The sequence below is a fragment of the Mobula hypostoma genome, chromosome 7 (assembly GCF_963921235.1).
Source record: "Mobula hypostoma chromosome 7, sMobHyp1.1, whole genome shotgun sequence".
NCBI lineage: Eukaryota > Metazoa > Chordata > Chondrichthyes > Myliobatiformes > Myliobatidae > Mobula > Mobula hypostoma.
Window position 1 is genome coordinate 182,470,168 of NC_086103.1, and position 18,170 is coordinate 182,488,337.

The window sequence follows — 18,170 nt, forward strand, 5'->3', positions numbered from 1 at the left end:
TGGGTCCCTGACGATGGATGCTGCTTTCCTACGACAGCGTTTCACTTCCATGTGATCAATGGCCAGGAGAGCTTTACCTGGGATACATCTACTATTTTTTGCAAGGATTTTCTGTTCAAAGGCATTGGTATTTCCATACCAGGCTGTGATGCAGCCAGCAATATATTCTCTATTAAACATCTACCGAAGTTTGTCAAAGTTTTAGGTGTCTTGCCAAATCTCCACAAACTCCTAAGGAATCAGAAGCACTACCGTGCTTTCTTTGAAATTATAATATTATTACAATTAATTCTAATAGATATCTAATATGATACTTAATTACAATATTAATTATAAATATAATTTAATTATAAAATGGCAAATAGTTTCTTGCCAATACTAGCTGAAGAGTAGGGTGTAAGAGCTGGAAGGTTACGCTCCAATGTTTTGCTCTTACTGGGGTGACACGGTAGTGTAGCAGTTAGCACAATCACTTTACAATGCCAACAATCATCAATTGAGGTTCAACTTCCGCCATTGTATTTAAGGAGTTTGTAATTCTCTTCATGACCGCATGGGTTTCCTTCGAATGCTCCATTTTCCTCCCACATTCCAAAGACATACAGGTTAAGGTTAGTAAGTGCTGGAAACATGGTGACACTTGTGGGTTGCCCTAGCACATCCCTGACGCTAACAATACACTTCACCGTATGTTTTGATGTTCATTTGACAAATAAAGCTCATCTTAAATCTTAAATTGCATTAGTCACTAGTCTGACCAGAGCTGCAATACAGCCTCCTTTCCGGTCATGTTAGAGGGAACAGGTAATTAAAGAGGGAGCTTACCAGAATGTTATGAAGAGAGATTATATAAATTGAGGTTCTTTTACTTGGAAAAGAACTACTGAGCAGATTACTTAAGAACAGTTCAGTAAAGGCCCTTCAGCCCACAATATTGTGCCAAGCTCTTAACCTACTCCAAGGTCAATCTAAACTTGTCCCACATAACCCTTCACTTTTCCTTCATCCATGTACTTATGTAAGAACTTCTTGAATGCCTCTGACTCTAGCATCTCCCTTGGCAGGGCATTCCACACACCCACTACTCTCTGTTACAGAGGATGAATGCGAAGGCCAGAGAGGTCAACAAGTAGAAAGGGTGGGTGGAGGAAGGGACATATGGCAAAAATGAAGCTTGACAAAGCTCATTTGAGCAATTTTGCACCCCACACCCAAGTAAAGATATGCTGACCTGGAGAGGATCCAGAAAAGATTCAGAAAAATAATCCTAGGAATGAAAGGCTCTACGTATATTGCTTTAGGCCTGTACTCAGGGGGCTTCAGAAGGATGAGGGAGGGAAATCCCACTGAATCCCACGGAATCCGTAAAGCCTGGATAGAGTGAATATGGAGAGGATGTTTCCATTAATAGGAGAGTAGGCAAGACTGATATTGTCACTTAGCAAATCAAACATGGTCATAGGTGTAGACAATCAATAGTTTTTTGTGTACTCAGGATACTTATGCACTCGAAACAGACCTGACAACATTATTTTTTGGTGTCTGGCTCTCTGTCTGCAGAAGCTTTTAGACTATTTGTGTGAATTACTTTGTGACAAAAATGTTTGAGCATTCAGAGGCATCTCCCACTGTAGATATGTAATTCAAAGGAAGCACTGTCAACTCAAAATATTGAAGTGAGCAATGTCATTGTAACTATTGAAATTGTATTGAATCACCTGTTACTATCTTTGACCTTAAAAGGTATAATCTATTGAGAGTGTATCCAGAAGAATGCCTACTAGTTGTGATGAATAAAGACTTCCATATCACAGCTTCAGTGATTCTCTGGTGACTTTGTTCACAGTCGCAACCTACCTAAAATGGCTGAAAACGAATTCCAGCACCTTCATTCTTTACAGCTTTACAAACTGAACCTCAAGTTAATATCAGGAGAGGTTCATGCACACAAGCTTGCTGAGAAGTTACCTTCAAGAGACCAAGTTTGCACTCGGCATCCATTTCAGTGTATCCAATTTTTTCCATCTCCCAAGCCCAAGTATTGTTGTATTCCAGGCAGATCTATTTAAAAGCAAACCAACGTAAAGTGTTTTGCATACAGTTTTTATGATTTATAATATTTTAAAATTAAAACAGCAATGACCAATAATTTAAAGAACCTTCAGTCTATGATAAAGATTCAGTACTTAATCCATGCAAATGCAATAATGGGGTAAAATTCCAATTTATGCTGTAACTGATGTTTACACCTAGTCCCAAACTATTACTAACCAGTGATACACAGACATTGCACATTAGGGAACTTTGGTTTGTAACATGCATTATCAAAGAAGCTGTGTTTTGTTGTACTGGTCTATAGGCAATGAACTCCACAGAGTAATGCAAGACACCAAGCCACTTTTTTCTCAGGAGATCCAGTGTGAGAGTAGTTTACCCTGAGAAGGTACTTTTCCCATCGATCGAAGCTGACAGACTTCCCAATCTTCCTCATCAACTTCAAATGAAGATCAACCAATGGTTGAGGAACTATAAGGAAAAAGAACAAAATAAGTTAATGGTTGCTTCACTTCCGTAAAGAAATTCAGTTACAATTTTAACAAAAAAAAACTCTCTTGAAATCATATTTATTAAAAACACAAGAAATGCTGCTGGGGATAGCCAGCAAGTGTCGCCACGCTTCCGGTGCCAACATAGCATATCCACAACTTAACAAACTTAGCCTGTACATTCTTGGAATGTGGGAGGAAACCAGAACATATGGAGGAAATCCATATGGTCACAGGGAGATCATACAAACTCCTTACAGACAGTGGCAGGAATTGAACCCAGGTCGCTGATGCTGTAATAGCATTACACTAACTGCTACACTACCATGCCACCCCATCCTGAGCCTCAGAACCTGTTTTATTAATTTTCTTACAACTGATGTTAGGCTCATGGGCCTGCAATTACCTAACATACCCCTGCTGCCATTCTTGAATAGAAGGCACCACATTTCCTGCCTCCAGTCAACTCGAACATCTTCTATAGTCAGAAATTTGGAAATCCAGAAACCTCTTCCTTTGCTTCTCATGGTAGCTTGGGATCAGGACTCTCTTACCTTTCCTAGGTTGAGAATCAAGCCTAAGCTTCATACGATAAAGGGTTAAATGAATGGGAAGAACTGAACTACGACTCTTCCCCAAGTTACAAATCAATACTTATGAACGAGCGTTTTGGAGACTGGCGAGATGGATGGGGAGAGATAGATTTATCACGGGCTACGGGTCATGAGACATCTTCCTTCGGATGTGAATGGGCCATTTCTGTGTGCCTTCTCTCCTTCGCCTTCCTAAGCCACAACAATCGAGGCCAAGTGGAACCAAGCAGGGCTGGGAGTGCTGAGCAGAGTAACTCGCTCACTCACAAGTCAGTAAGGCCAGCTGCCGGCTGCTTTTCCCATGCCTGCTTGCTCAGCCAGCACAGACGTCTGTAATCCGTAATACCACAAGACATAGGAGCAGAGCCAGGCTATTCAGCCAGTCAAGTTGGCTCTGCATTCGACCATGGCTGATTTATTATCCCTCTCACCCTCATTCTTCTGTCTTCTCCCTGATGTCTTTGATACCCTTACTAATCAAGAACCTATTAACCTTTGCTGTCTATAGCAATGAATTTCACAGCTCATCTAGGAGAGGGGAAACTGATCTCAAAACTCTGGTATCTTACAATTGTATCCACTCATGGGAACGTTTCAGGAATAAACCCTGAGGAAAAATCTGGAGCTGGAGTCCCTAAGGGAGTCCTACATTGAGTTCAAGGCTAACTGGTAACTACTGTATGCCACTGGTGCCAAACTATATCAGTCTCTGCCATTCTTTTGCATTCATCACCCGTGTACAGAGGGGGAGTCTGCTCTGTAGGCAACAGCTTGCTCTCCAAGTCGTGCTGCCCTGCCCTGCACACTGGCTTGCATATACAGCTAAGACACAACATCCATGGTCGACCCCAACCAACATAGGCCTCTTTTGTCAATTCATTAAGAAGCTGGAAGTGGTGGAAGTGGATACCTCCAAATTAAATTGATGTAAGTAGCAGAAGGGAGAAAAAAATCAATAATTTTTTGCAGCACTCAGCAGTACATTAACAAATTATCAATGCTCTCTTGCACACCAGCCAATGAATAATTGAGAATATGGAATATGCCTTGTTGAGTTTACATATGGTTCTGTAAACAGGTTTGTCCATGGAATTATAAACTGCACAAGCAGCTCCTGATGAAGGTTCTTGGCCTGAAAGTTGACTCTTTATTCCTCTCAATAGATGCTGCCTGACCTGTTGAGATCTCCCTAGCACTTTGTGTGTGTTACTCTTGAGATTGTTAGAATATTTTGTCTTGAGGGGTTTGTGGGGGAACCAGAGGGTCAGGCAAATCATGAAGATCTCAAGATGGAAACACAGGAGATTACAGATGCTGAAAATTGGAGCAACAAACAATCTGCTGGAGGGATTCAGCAGGTCAAGTAGCACCTGCATGGTCTAGACACCAAAACCTCAGCAATTACTTCTCCTCCTTGATACAGATCTAAACCTATTCCACTATCATTTTCATTTCTTTTCTACCATTACCTTGTCCTATGAACTGAGAAATTGTGCAACTGTCCAAAATCATTCTAATTTCAAATTCAGTTTGTAGTCATATGCAAAATCCCAGAAAATAAACAACATTAAATTGAAAACTGAAGAATCCACAATGGGAAGAAACTGATCAGTCACAATGGCAACATGGGATAAAAAGTGAAGCTTGTGAAAAAGAACAAATGGACTTGAGACATGTAAAACAAGGAAATTCAAAGTCAAGACAATTTTACTTGAAATTATACTTTTGTAGTCACAGAGTCATTGAACAATACAGCACAGATACAGGCCCTCAAGCTCATGTTGATCATGGTAACCACTGATCTAGTCCCAATTTCCTGTTTTAAGCCCATATCCCTAAACCAGAAGACCCCAACCGTTTTTATGCCATGGACCCCTACCATTAACCAAGACGTCTGTCGACCCCAGGTTGTCAATCCCTGCTGCAACCCCTCTGTGTACCTATCCAAATACATTGACACCATTGTAACTCCCTCAACCACTTACTCTGGCAGTCGTCTTCTTATACTTACCACCCTTCGTGTGAAAAATATCCCCTCAAGACAACTCTCACTCTAAATCTATTCCCTCTTAGTTTTGGACTCCCCTACCCTAATGAAAAGACTGCACCGTCCACTATTTATGCCTCTCATAATTGTAAACATTCCTGTAAGGTTTTGCCCAAGCACCCCACCACTATTTTCCCACATTGCAAAGAAATCAAGACCTAGCTTGGCCAACCTCTCTATACAGCTCAGGCCCTCCAGCCCTGGCAACATCCTCAGACATCTTTTCTGCACTCTTTTCAGTTTAATCATATATTTCCTTTAATAGCATGACTACATCGTACTTAGCAATGATTAATAAAAATGAAACATATGCCCTAATTCCTATACTCAGTGCCCTGACTGAAAACCAGTGTGCTAAATGCCTTTTTCACAACCCTAAAAACCTTTAACATCATTTTCAATTCCTGTGCATCACTTTCCAAAATGAATCGTCTCACATTTATCTGAATTGAAATCCATTTGCCACTCTTTGGCCCACTTCCCTAACAAATCAAGACCCCCTTGTAATCTATGATAACCTCCTTCAATAACAACACTACCTTCTAATTTTGCATTACCCGCAATCTTACTGATCAAGCCTTGTGCATTTGCATCCAAATAACAAGTAATAAGGGTCCCAACACTGACCCCTGCAGCACACCACTAGGAACTGATCTTCATTATGCAAATAATTCTCTGCTTCCTACCTCCAAGGCAATTTTTAATCCACCCAACCAACTCTTCCTGGATTTCATGGCACCTAATCTTTCAAACCAGCCTACTATGTGGGATCTTGTCGAATGCCTTGCTAAAGCTCAAATAGACAATACATACTCTCATCATAATTTTGGTTACTTCCGAAAGGATTGTCAAGCACAACTTCCCATGCAGAAAGCCATACTGACTCCTCCTAATCTGACTCTTGTCTATCAAAATGCTGGTAGATTTTGCCTCTCAGATTCCCTGCAAAACTTCCCCAGATTTGCAATATTTATTCATACCATTTTATTTTTAAAAAGAACTAGAAGTTCAAACAAACATTGTCAAATGGTCCTTTCAAAGTGCATTTACATAAAGTGGAAAACTAAGACCCAAGATCTTCATATTTCTGAAGTATTTCAAAGAAACTTGTCCATGTGATGAACAAATTACAACATGAACATTTCACAAAGCAAAACCAATTTAAGTACAAAACCACAGGAGTTTATGGAAAAAGTTAAATCAAACTGCACAGAAAGAAAATGCATTATAATGGATGACTTATTATTACAAACAGATAAGCAACTCTATGAACGATAGAGTCTTTAAAAAGTACAACACATAAACAGGCCCTTCTAGTGCATGCCAAAACCATTTATCCCTCTGTACCCCTACTATATGGATTTCAGCAAGGCATTTGATAAGGTACCCCATGCAATGTTTATTGAGAAAGGAGGCATGGGATCCAAGGGAACATTGCTTTGTGGATCCAGAACTGGCTTGCCCACAGAAGGCAAAGAGTTGTAGACTGTCATATTCTGCATGGAGGTCGGTGACCAGTGGTGTGCCTCAGGGATCTGTTCTGGAACTACTTCTCTTTGTGATTTTTATAAATGACCTGGATCAGAAAGTAGAGGGATGAGTTCGTAAATTTGCTGATGACACAAAGGTTGGGGGTGTTGTGGATAGTGTGGAGGGTTGTCAGAGGTTGCAGTGGGACATTGATAGGATGCAAAACTGGGCTGAGAAGTGGCAGATTGAGTTCAACCCAGATAAGTGTGAAGCGGTTCATTTGGGTAGGTCAAATATGATGGCAGAATATAGTATTAATGGTAAGACTCTTGGCAGTATGGAGGATCAGAGGGATCTGGGGTCCGAGTCCATAGCACACTGAAAGCTGCTGTGCAGGTTGACTCTGTGGTTAAGGCAGCATACGGTGTATTGGCCTTCATCAGTCGTGGGATTGAGTTCAAGAGCCAAGAGGTAATGTTGCAGCTATATAGGACCCTGGTCAGACCCCACTTGGAGTACTGTGCTCAGTTCTGGTCACCTCACTACAGGAAGGATGTGGAAACCATAGAAAGGGTGCAGAAGAGATTTAAAAGGATGTTGCCTGGATTGGGGAGCATGCCTTATAAGAATAGGTTGAGTGAACTGGGCATTTTCTCCTTTGAGTGATGTAGGATGAGAGGTGACCTGATAGAGGTGTATAAGATGATGAGGAGCATTGATCATGTGGATAGTCAGAGGCTTTTTCCCAGGGCTAAAATAGCTAACAAGAGAGGACACAGTTTTAAGGTGCTTGGAAGCAAGTACAAAGGACATGTCAGGGGTAGGTACAGAAGAGATGCCAGGGCAGAGAGTGGTGAGTGGGTGGAATGGGCTGCTGGCGACGGTGGTGGAGGCAGATACAATAGGGTCTTTTAAGAGGCTCCTGGATAGGGACATAGAGGGCTATGGTTAATCCAAGGTAATTTCTAAAGTAAGTACATGTTCGGCACAGCATTGTGGGCCAAAGGGCCTGAACTGTGCTGAAGGTTTTCCATGTTTCTATGTTCTATCTATGTACCTATCCAAACTTTGCTTAAACGTTGAAATCAAACTCACATGGACTATTTGTGCTGGTGGCTTGTTCCACACTCTCACGTCAGTCTGAGTGAAGTTTTCCCTCATGTTCCTGTTAAACTTCTCATCCTTCACCCTTAACTCATGACCTCTGGTTGTAGACCTACCCATTTATCTTATTTAAACCCTCATAATTTTGTATACCTCTATCAAGATTGAGAAATCAATATTTTAAGGAATAAGGTTCTAACCTATTCAATCTTTACTTATAACACAGGTCCTCCAGACCCAGTAACATCCTTGTAAATTTTCCCTGTACTCTTTCAACCTTACTTACATCTTTCCTGTAGGTAGGTGAACAACACTACACCAAATTAGGCTCCAAATTAATACTCCAAATAAAACTTCAACATAACATCCAATCTCCTATACTCATTACTTTGATTTAGGAAGGCCAATTTGCCAAAAACTTTCCTTACAACCCTATCTACCTGTAACACCACTTTCAACGAATTATGAATCTGTATTCCCAGATCCCTTTGTTCTACCACTCTCCTCAGTGACCTACCGTTCACTGTGTAAGACCAGGGAAGAACAACTGGTCTCGACATGGTGCAGCCAAACTGAATTCTGGCACAAAGTGCAATTTTTGCATTTACAAAATACTTTACAATGACCTTAGCTTTTCACAAAGTGCTTAGGTTTAGGCATTAATATAGCAAACTGAGCACAAAGTGTCTATACGCTCAGTGACCTCCTGTACCTAATAAAGTGGTCACAGAGTACAGGTTTCCCCCACCATCCGAAGGTAGAGTGTTCCTATGAAACGGTTCGTAAGCCGGAATATCGTAAAGTGAAGAAGCAATTACCATTTATTTATATGGGAAAAATTTGTGAGCGTTTGAAGACCCAAAAAATAACCTACCAAATCATACCAAATAACACATAAAACCTAAAATAACAGTAACATGTACTAAAAGCAGGAATGATATGATAAATACACAACCTATATAAAGTAGAAATACTTTTTCACAATCATTGCCGCACTGTTCTCGGTAGCGATAATCTCGCAGAAGCGCTCTCGGCAGAAACACTCTCTCCAGTAACCTTTAAGCTATGAAGCTGCCAAATCATACCAAATAACACATAAAAATACACAGCCTATATAAAGTAGAAATAATGTATGTACAGTGTAGTATTACTTATCGGAATTGGGAAGACAGCGCCGAGCACACTGATGATGGTGTGTTAGGCTGAGTCGTTGGAGGTTGGGGTGGTGCAGTGGACCCTTGAAAATTCACTTTGTCCTTACTATGTTCACCACGATCGAAACGCTTAATTATGTCTAGTTTTACGCTAAGTGTAACACCCTTACGAGCTCTTTTAGGCTTTTCCGATACCTGAGAACTCATCTTGCTAACGGATGCTCACAGGCACGTGCTTAAACAATGCCGGCTAGAATGCAGTTCCGGGGGAGGAGCTTGGCTGCTCGGGGCACGCGCTGCCTTTTATCACACGCCGCTTTTATTGCGCGCTGCCTTTTTTCATAACAGTGAAAACACCTTCTATTAGCGAAAACAGGTAACTAATGTAGGTCTTTCGTAACAGCGAAGTTTCGTAAAGCGAACGTTCAAAAAGCAGGGGACACCTGTATACGTTTGTGGTCTTCGAAGCTGTAGCCCATCCGCTTCAAGGTTCAATGTGCTGTGCATTCAGAGATGCTCTTCTGCACACCAATGATATAAAGTGTGGTTATTTGAGTTACCATCACCTTCCTGTTAACTTGAACTAGTCTGGCCATTCTCTTCTGACTTCTCTCATTAACAAGGTGTTTTCACCCACAGATTCACTACTCACTGGATGTTTTTTGTTTTTTGCACCATTCTGTATAAACTCTAGAGACCATTTTGCATGAAAATCCCAGAAGGTCTGTGGTTTCTGAGATACTCAAGCCACCCTGTCTGGCACCAACAATCATTCCACAGTCAGTCACTTAGATCACATTTCCTCCTCATTCTGATGTTTGATTTGGACAACAAATGAACCTCTTGACCAGGTCTGCATGCTTTTATGCATCTGGTTGATGCCACATAATTGGTTGATTAGATATTTGCATTAATGAGCAGATATACCTAATAAATTGAGTACAAACAATCAGTGTAATAAAACAAGAAGCATCTTTATTTTTCGAAGTGTTGATCAGGTGCAGTGGGTTTACACATGCTCAAGTTAAAAAGGTATGGGTTCAAGTATCAAAATCTAAAATGTGACGGCAAAATTTTGATTCAAGAAAGTGATGGATTGTGGAAACTCACTGCACTCAAAATGACTGCCCCACTTCCAATATTGCAATATTAGAACATTTTTAGAGTACTTTGTAGCTTCAAAGTACTGTGTGTCATCCTTAAGACTGAATTCTTTTTTATGGAAATAAGGCTATTTTTGTTTTCTTTTATAAATAATGCCAAGAATTTGTTTTTAGCATCCATCCAAGGAAGTTCTAGTTTAATGTCTCACCAAATAGTTAGACACCGAGCATCCAGTTCCCCTTCAATATGGACTACAGGCACTCCTCAGGTTCTGAGCACCGGATGTGTACAGCGCACACATATGAAAAATTGTTCAGGAGACCAGAGTGATGGGTTTGTGCTGATGTCCATTTTTGTGAATCCTATCTGGACAGCTTTAAAACTGCCAATAGTATCTAAAATCTTGAGCTGAACTTTCTAATAGATAACATGATTATTTACACGCTTTTCCAGACAATCTATCCGACAGGGACAACCCCCCCCCCCCCCGCAGGCATCTTCTGTCCTATAGGAACTCAGTTCATGGCCGCATTTCGACCTGTGAACTACTTGGTTTACAAATAGTTCTCAGGAACTCTACTGTAAACCTGGGGTGAACCTGGACAGTATTGGTCTAGAAAGCTATACTTCAAAACGGGGAAATCAGAGTCTCAAACAAGACAGAATCTGCAGATGCTGAAAACCCAAGCAACACACACAAAATGCTGGAGGTACTCAGCAGGCCATGCAACATCCATGGAAAAAAGTACAGTCGGCATTTCAGGCCAAGACCCTTTGGCAGGACTCTGCTCAGCCCAAAACGCCGACTCTACTTTTCTCCACAGATGCTGCCTGGCCTGCTGAGTTCCTCCGGCTTTTTGTTGGAATCGGAGTCTGGAGCCTTACTTATGGCTGAGAACTGGAGACAAATAAGATTACATGATGCAAAAGACAACTTGCTTTATAGGTATATAAAAAAATCCTACAAAATCAAAAATGCTTCTACTTTCTGACGAGGCTGAAGAGAGTTGCACTATGCACATCTCTACTCACGTCATCCTACATACAGAGAGTAGACACTCACAACACACAGGAGGAACTCAGCAGGTCGGGCAGCATACGTGGAAAAGATCGGTCGACGTTTCGGGCCGGAACCCTTCGTCAGGACTGTAGGGGGATGGGGCAGAGGCCCTATAAAGAAGATGGGGGGAGGATGGGAAGGAGAAGGCCGGTAGGTTCCAGGTGAAAAACCAGTAAGGGGAAAGATAAAGGGGTGGGGGAAGGTGTGACGAGAATACACATAAAATTAAGATGTTTGCTGGCCTGGGTTAGCATCAGTGGCATCAGCAAGTGGTCTGCCACCTGTCCTCAGGGGAAGGAGAAATAAGGAACAATGGAGCAGCGTCTGGAGATGTGTAATGAAGGGACGGGGGAGAGAGAGCTGTCTGGAGCGGCTCCCCCTTTGAACCCTGAACTGTTTGAAGTGATGGACAGGCGATACCCCAGCAGGGGGATAAAAAGGGACAGGTTCGCTAAGGCAGAACACACACGACACCCGAGGTAACGAGACTCTGGAAGCGGTGCACCTCTCACGAGTCGGTGGGAAGTACCGGACCTTAAACGCACAGGGTGGAAAGGTATGATCAGCGGGAACCCGGTGTGTGTCCGCCCTCGCTTGGGTGCCGGGTTCACTGCAGAGGATCGACCACATCTGGAGGAGGGGTCACAGTCGGTGACCTCAGGTGACATCACAAAGGACCCGCCTGGAAGCTGCTTGTGAGCAATATCGCCGGTCTGTGAGTGGAAGCCGTGTCTGAATGATCAGTCGTTCCCGTTCTCTCTCTCCCTCCCCCCACGTTGTCTATCGCCATGGCAACGATTACTGCGAACTGAACTAAATTGGACTGAACTTTTGTGTCACTTTGAAATTTGGTCATTTACCCCTAGACAACGATAGAGCTTGATTGATGCTGTTATCTTAATTCTGTGAACGTGTGTTTATCATTGCTGAACTGTTGCATTTATTATCCTTTCGATTACTGTGTTGCTTGTTTCTTTAATAAAACTTTCTTAGTTCTAGTAATCCAGACTCCAACTGAGTGATCCATTTCTGCTGGTTTGGCAACCCAGTTACGGGGTACGTAACAAAGGGAAGCAGGGAGGTGATAGGCAGGAAAGGTGAAGAAAGAATAGGGGAAACACAATAGGTAGTAGAAGGAGACGGAACCAAGAGGGAGGTGGTAGGCAGCTGGGGGAAGGGGCAGAGTGACATAGGGATAGGGGAAGGGAGGGGGAGGGAATTACTGGAAGTTGGAGAATTCTATGTTCATACCAAGGGGCTGGAGACTACCTAGACGGTATATGAGGTGTTGCTCCTCCAACCTGAGTTTAGCCTCATCATGGCAGTACAAGAGGCCATGTATGGACATATCTGAATGGAAGTGGGAAGCAGAATTGAAGTGGGTGGCTACTGGGAGATCCTGTCTGTTTTGGCGGACGGAGCAGAGGTGCTCGACGAAGCAGTTCACCTCCTCTCTTGCCACCATTCAGGGCCCCAAACAGTACTTCCAAGTGAGGCAACACTTCACTTGTGAGTCTGTTGGGGTCATCTATTGCATCTGGTGCTTCCGGTGCGGCCTTCTCTACATCGGTGAAACCCGACACAGATTGGGGGGACTGCTTCGTCGAGCACCTCCGCTCTGTCCACCAAAACGGACAGAATCTCCCAGTAGCCACCCACTTCAACTCTGCTTCCCACTCCCATTCAGATATGTCCATACATGGCCTCCTCTACTGCCATGATGAGGCTAAATTCAGGTTAGAGGAGCAACACCTCATATACCGTCTAGGTAGTCTCCAGCTCCTTGGTATGAACATAGAATTCTCCAACTTCCGGTAATTCCCTCCCCCTCCCTTCCTCTATCCCTATGTCACTCTGCCCCCTCCCCCAGCTGCCTACCACCTCCCTCTTGGTTCCGCCTCCTTCTACTACCCATTGTGTTTTCCCCTTTTCTTTCTTCACCTTTCCTGCCTATCACCTCCCTGCTTCCCTTCCCCCACTCCTTTATCTTTCCCCTTACTGGTTTTTCACCTGGAACCTTCCAGCCCTCTCCTTCCCACCCTCCCCCCATCTTCTTTATAGGGCCTCTGCCCAATCCCCCTACAGTCCTGACGAAGGGTTCCGGCCGGAAACGTTGACCGATCTTTTCCATGGATGCTGCCCGACCTGCTGAGCTCCTCCAGCGTGTTGAGTGTTGCTTTGACCCCAGCATCTGCAGATTATTTTGTGTTTACGATACAGAGAGTAGAGTTTCCTAACATGCTGCATCACTGCATGGTGAAGAAACTGCACTGTGGCAGACAGGTAATCAAAACTGCCCAATGCATCACCAGTACCAACCTATCCACCATCAAGGACAAAGATGCTGAAAGGTGCTGGAAAAGGCCCAGTAACATCATGAAGGATCCCACCGACCCTGCTCATGAACTGCCCCAATTCCATCAGGGAGGAGGCTATATAGCATCCATGGCAGGACCACCAGACTCAAAAACAGTTACTTTCCCCAAGCAATAAGGCTGATTGACAGCTTCACCCACTAATACAAAACCACCACCGCTTTATCATTTCCTATCAGTCATCTTACGTACAGACACTCCTGTGCCTAGCATCACTTTATGGACATAAATCAATCTATGTATGTAAGTAATTTTATGTATTTATATTTATTGTGTTTTTATTATCGTGTTCTTTATCTTATTGTGCTTTATTTTGTGCTGCATTGGATCTGGAGTAACAATTATTTTGTTCTCCTTTATCGTTCTGTACTGGAAATGAATAATCTTGAAACTGAAGTTTTAAAATACCCTTGCTGACACAGTCCTATTTTACAGAATCCATGTTTTTCTCTGTAGGGAGGCAGATGTTACCTATCTTCCACAAGGAAGAGAAAACCTTTACATTATTCATGGTTGACAGCTTGCAACTGAACAGCCCAAAGACTGGAACAGGCTTCCTATCCGGTCCTTCACAGTTACAAATTCATTATGGATTTAAGGAGAAACCAACCTTAAAAATACTCATCTGCTTCTCTCACACATGAGAGAATTACCATTAACTAGAGTGCCAGTTATGCAATATATTCACAGCGCTCCTCTATAAATAACCACTTGTAGGATCAAAACAAAAACAAATTGGAAACTCAGTACTTTTTCTAGATTATGTCTAGAACGACGTTAACATTTCAGACTAAAGCTCCTTCATCAAAGCCCATAACCCTACATTTTTCCTACATCCATGTGCATACCTATGAGTCTTTTAAATATCCCTTTTGTATCAGCCACTAACACCAGCCCTGGAAACGCATTCTAGGCACTTATCACTTTTTGTGCGAGAAACTACCTCTGACATCTGCCCAAAACTTTCCTCCGCTCTCCTTAAACTGATACCTGCTGTTGGCCACTGCACAAAAAGCTGGTGGAACTCAGCAGGTCAGGCAGCATCTATGAAGGAATACAGGAGCAGACGTTTTTGGCTGTAATCCTTCATCAGGATCTTAGCCCCACTATAGCATGCAAGCCTTGTCACAACAGAAAGCTGCTCTCAAATTCTATTTTGTCCAGTATCATCTCCTTGGCATCCCTGATAACTTTACAAAGGCCGTATCTTGACTTCTTGCATAGATCACAGTCACCTGATTCGAAGATCACAGACCTAGACTTGAATAGAGGGTCAATCTCCTCATTCATCTATGGTTTCCGGATGGGGAACACCCTGATTGACCACCGCCCCCCCCCCACCAGTATTGAGCTCTCTGCCTTCTTAGTGACAAAGGCTAAACCAATGAAGTCATTCTCATCGGTTAGGGAACGTAGGGGCCAGCGTAATGTTTTATAGTGCCAATGATCTGGGTTAATTCCCTGCCACTGTAAGGAGTTTGCACATTCTCCCCAAAAATGCGTTGTTCTCCTCCAGGTGCTCCGGTTTCCTCCCATATTCCAAATGCATATGGTTACAGTTAGTAATTTGAGGGCATGCTACGTTGGCACTGAAAGTGTGGTGACACTACCAGGATGCACAACCCTTGCACTACTTTGCTGCAAAGTGATGCTTTTCTCTGTATGCTTCAATGTACTTGTGACAAATAATGCTAATCTCATTTAGGTTGGCTGCCGATTCCTTGAATATGGACAAATCTACAGACTCAAAATAGCTGTATAGAAGTTCAACTATTTCATCAGAACACAGTATGACTTCCACATACCTTTTATTCACCTGTTTCACTTCACAACCCAACAACCACCAAATATCACTATCCAACTGAGAAGGCAAGAATTTTACTGGCATTTTGAATTCCTAGCATTGAAGAATAATAAAATAGAATTGATGGCTTTGTGGCCAAGTTTGCAGACGATACAAAGATAGGTGAGGGGAAAGTAGTGTTGAGCAACCAGGGAGTCTGAAGGAAGACCTGGACAAATTAGGAGAATGGGCAAAGAAGTAGCAGATGGAATACCGTGTCAGGAAGTGTCTGGTCATGCACTTTGGTAGAAGGAATAATGGTGTCAAATAATTTCCAAATGGGAAGAAAATTCAAAAATCAGAGGTACAAAGGGACTTGAGAGTCCTTGTGCAGGATTCCCTAAAGGTCAACTTGCAGGTTGAGTTGGTGGTTAAGGAAGGAAAATGCAATATTACATTCATTTCGAGAGCACTAGAATATAAAAGCAAGGTTGTGATGCTGAGGCTTTATAAGGCATTAGTCAGACCATACTTGGTAGTATTTGTGAACAGTTTTGGGCCCTTAAATCTAAGAAAAGGTGTGCTGGCATTGAAGGCGGTCCGGAAAAGGCTCACAAAAATTATTCCGGGAATGAAAGGGTAATGTATGAGGAGCGTTTGATGGTTGTGGGCCAGTACTCAGCTGGAGTTTAGAAGAATGGGGGGAGGGGGTCTCATTGAAACTTATCGAATACTGAAAGGCTTAGATAGAGTTTATGTGCATGTCTAAGGCAAGAGGCACAGCCTCATAATAGAAGGACATCCATTTATTACAAAGATGAGAAGGAGTTTCTTTAGGCAGAAGGTGGTGAACCTGGGATTCACTGCCACAGACAGCTCTGCAGATCAAGATATTGAGTATATTTAAAGCAGAAGTTGACTGCACTCAACAGGGCAGACAACCAGTGTGCAAAAGACAAACTGTGCAGATACAAAAGGAAAAGAAAGAAATAAAAATAAATAATTAAGAAAGAAACATCGAGAATGTAAGATGAAGAGTCCTTCTCTAAATCCCCTCCAAAACCACCATTTTCTTCAAGTAAGGAGACCAGGGCAGCACACAGTACTCCGGCCTCACCAGTAAGTACCCTGTACAGTTGCAAAATAATATCCCTGCTCTTAAATTCAATCCCTCTGGTAAAGAAGGCCAACATTGCTTTTGTCTTCTTGATAACCTTTTGTACGTGCAAACCAACTGTTTCAGATTCGTGCACATGTACTCCAAAGTCCCTCTGCACAACCGAATGCTGCAATGGTTTTTATGGTCTGGGCTTCAAAGAATTAAGCAGTGGATGTAACGCTTATCAATCTTTTTAGCTAAAGGGTGGTGAATCAGTGGAATTCATTGCCACAGACAGTTGTGGAGACCAAGTCATTGGGGAATATTTATAGCGGAGTTTGACAGGTTCTTGATTAGTGAGAGCATCAAAGGATACAGGGAAAAGGCAACAGAATGGGGTTGAGAGGGGTAATACATCAGCCATGATGGAATGGTGGAGCAGACCTGATGGACCGAAAGGCCTAATTCTGTCATGTCTTATGATCTTATCAAGCAGTTGTACATAGAACCATACAGCATGGAAACAGACTAGTTGGTCCATCATGTCTATGCCAGCCAGTGTTAATCTGTATTAATCCCATCTTCCAGCACTTGGCCTGTAGCCTTCTATGCTCTGGTCACCAAAGAATTGGCAAATCCAGATTCTGAAGCCAAAAGGTGGAGTCTGCAAGTCCAGGCTCAAAGGCTAGAGGCTGAGGTGGTCTGAACTGGGATTGGAGATAGGTGTGTGTGTGTATAACCATATAACAATTACAGCACAGAAACAGGCCATGTCAGCCTTCTAGTCCGTGCCGAACTCTTACTCTCACCTAGTCCCACCAACCTGCACTCAGCCCATAACCCTCCATTCCTTTCTTGTCCATATATCTGTCCAATTTAACTTTAAATGACATCGGACCTGCCTCAACCACTTCTGCTGGAAGCTCGTTCCACACAGCTACCACTCTCTGAGTAAAAAAGTCCCCCCTCATGTTACCCCTAAACTTTTGCCCTTTAACTCTCAACTCATGTCCTCTTGTTTGAATCTCCCCCACTCTCAATGGAAAAAGTCTATCCATGTCAACTCTATCTATCCCCCTCATAATTTAAATACCTCTATCAAGTCCCCCCTCAACCTTCTACACTCCAAAGAATAAAGACCTAACTTGTTCAACCTTTCTCTGTAACTTAGGAGATGAAACCCAGGCAACATTCTAGTAAATCTCCCCTGTACTCTCTCAATTTTGTTGATATCTTTCCTATAATTCTATGTATAGAATCAGAATCAGGTTTATTATCACCAGCATGTGACGTGAAATTTGTTAACTTGCCAAGTTCAATGCAATACATAATACAGAAGAAAATAATAATAAATAAATACATCTTATTCAATATGCAGGTTTCCTCCACCATCCGAAGGTACTGTAGAGTGTTCCTATGAAACAGTTCGTACGCCGGAATGTCGTAAAGCGAAGAAGCAATTACCATTTATTTATATGGGAAAAATTTGTGAGCGTTCGCAGACCCAAAAATAACCTACCAAATCATGCCAAATAACACATAAAAAGTAAAATAACAGTAAAGTATAGTAAAAGCAGGAATGATATGATAAATACACAGCCTATATAAAGTAGAAATACTTCTCTACAACGATTGCCTGCACTGTTCTCCATAGCGAAAATCTCACGCAAGCGCTCTCAGCAGAAACACGGCGCAAGCGCCATCGGCAGAAAATCTCATGCAAGCGCTGTTGGCAGAAACACGGTGCAAGCGCTCTCCAGTAATCTTTAAGCTATGAAGCTGCCAAATCATACCAAATAACACATAAAAATACACAGCCTATATAAAGTAGAAAT

The 18,170-nt window shown here is 42.5% G+C and overlaps 1 protein-coding gene across 1 annotated transcript in view; it reads right to left on the minus strand.

The window, feature by feature from the left end:
* The window catches only part of rsf1a (remodeling and spacing factor 1a), a 109,021-nt gene that overhangs the window by 68,737 nt on the left and 22,114 nt on the right, over positions 1-18,170 (minus strand). The window contains 2 exon segments of the mRNA XM_063054675.1: positions 1,969-2,061; positions 2,435-2,526. Coding sequence (XP_062910745.1) covers positions 1,969-2,061; positions 2,435-2,526 — 185 coding nt within the window.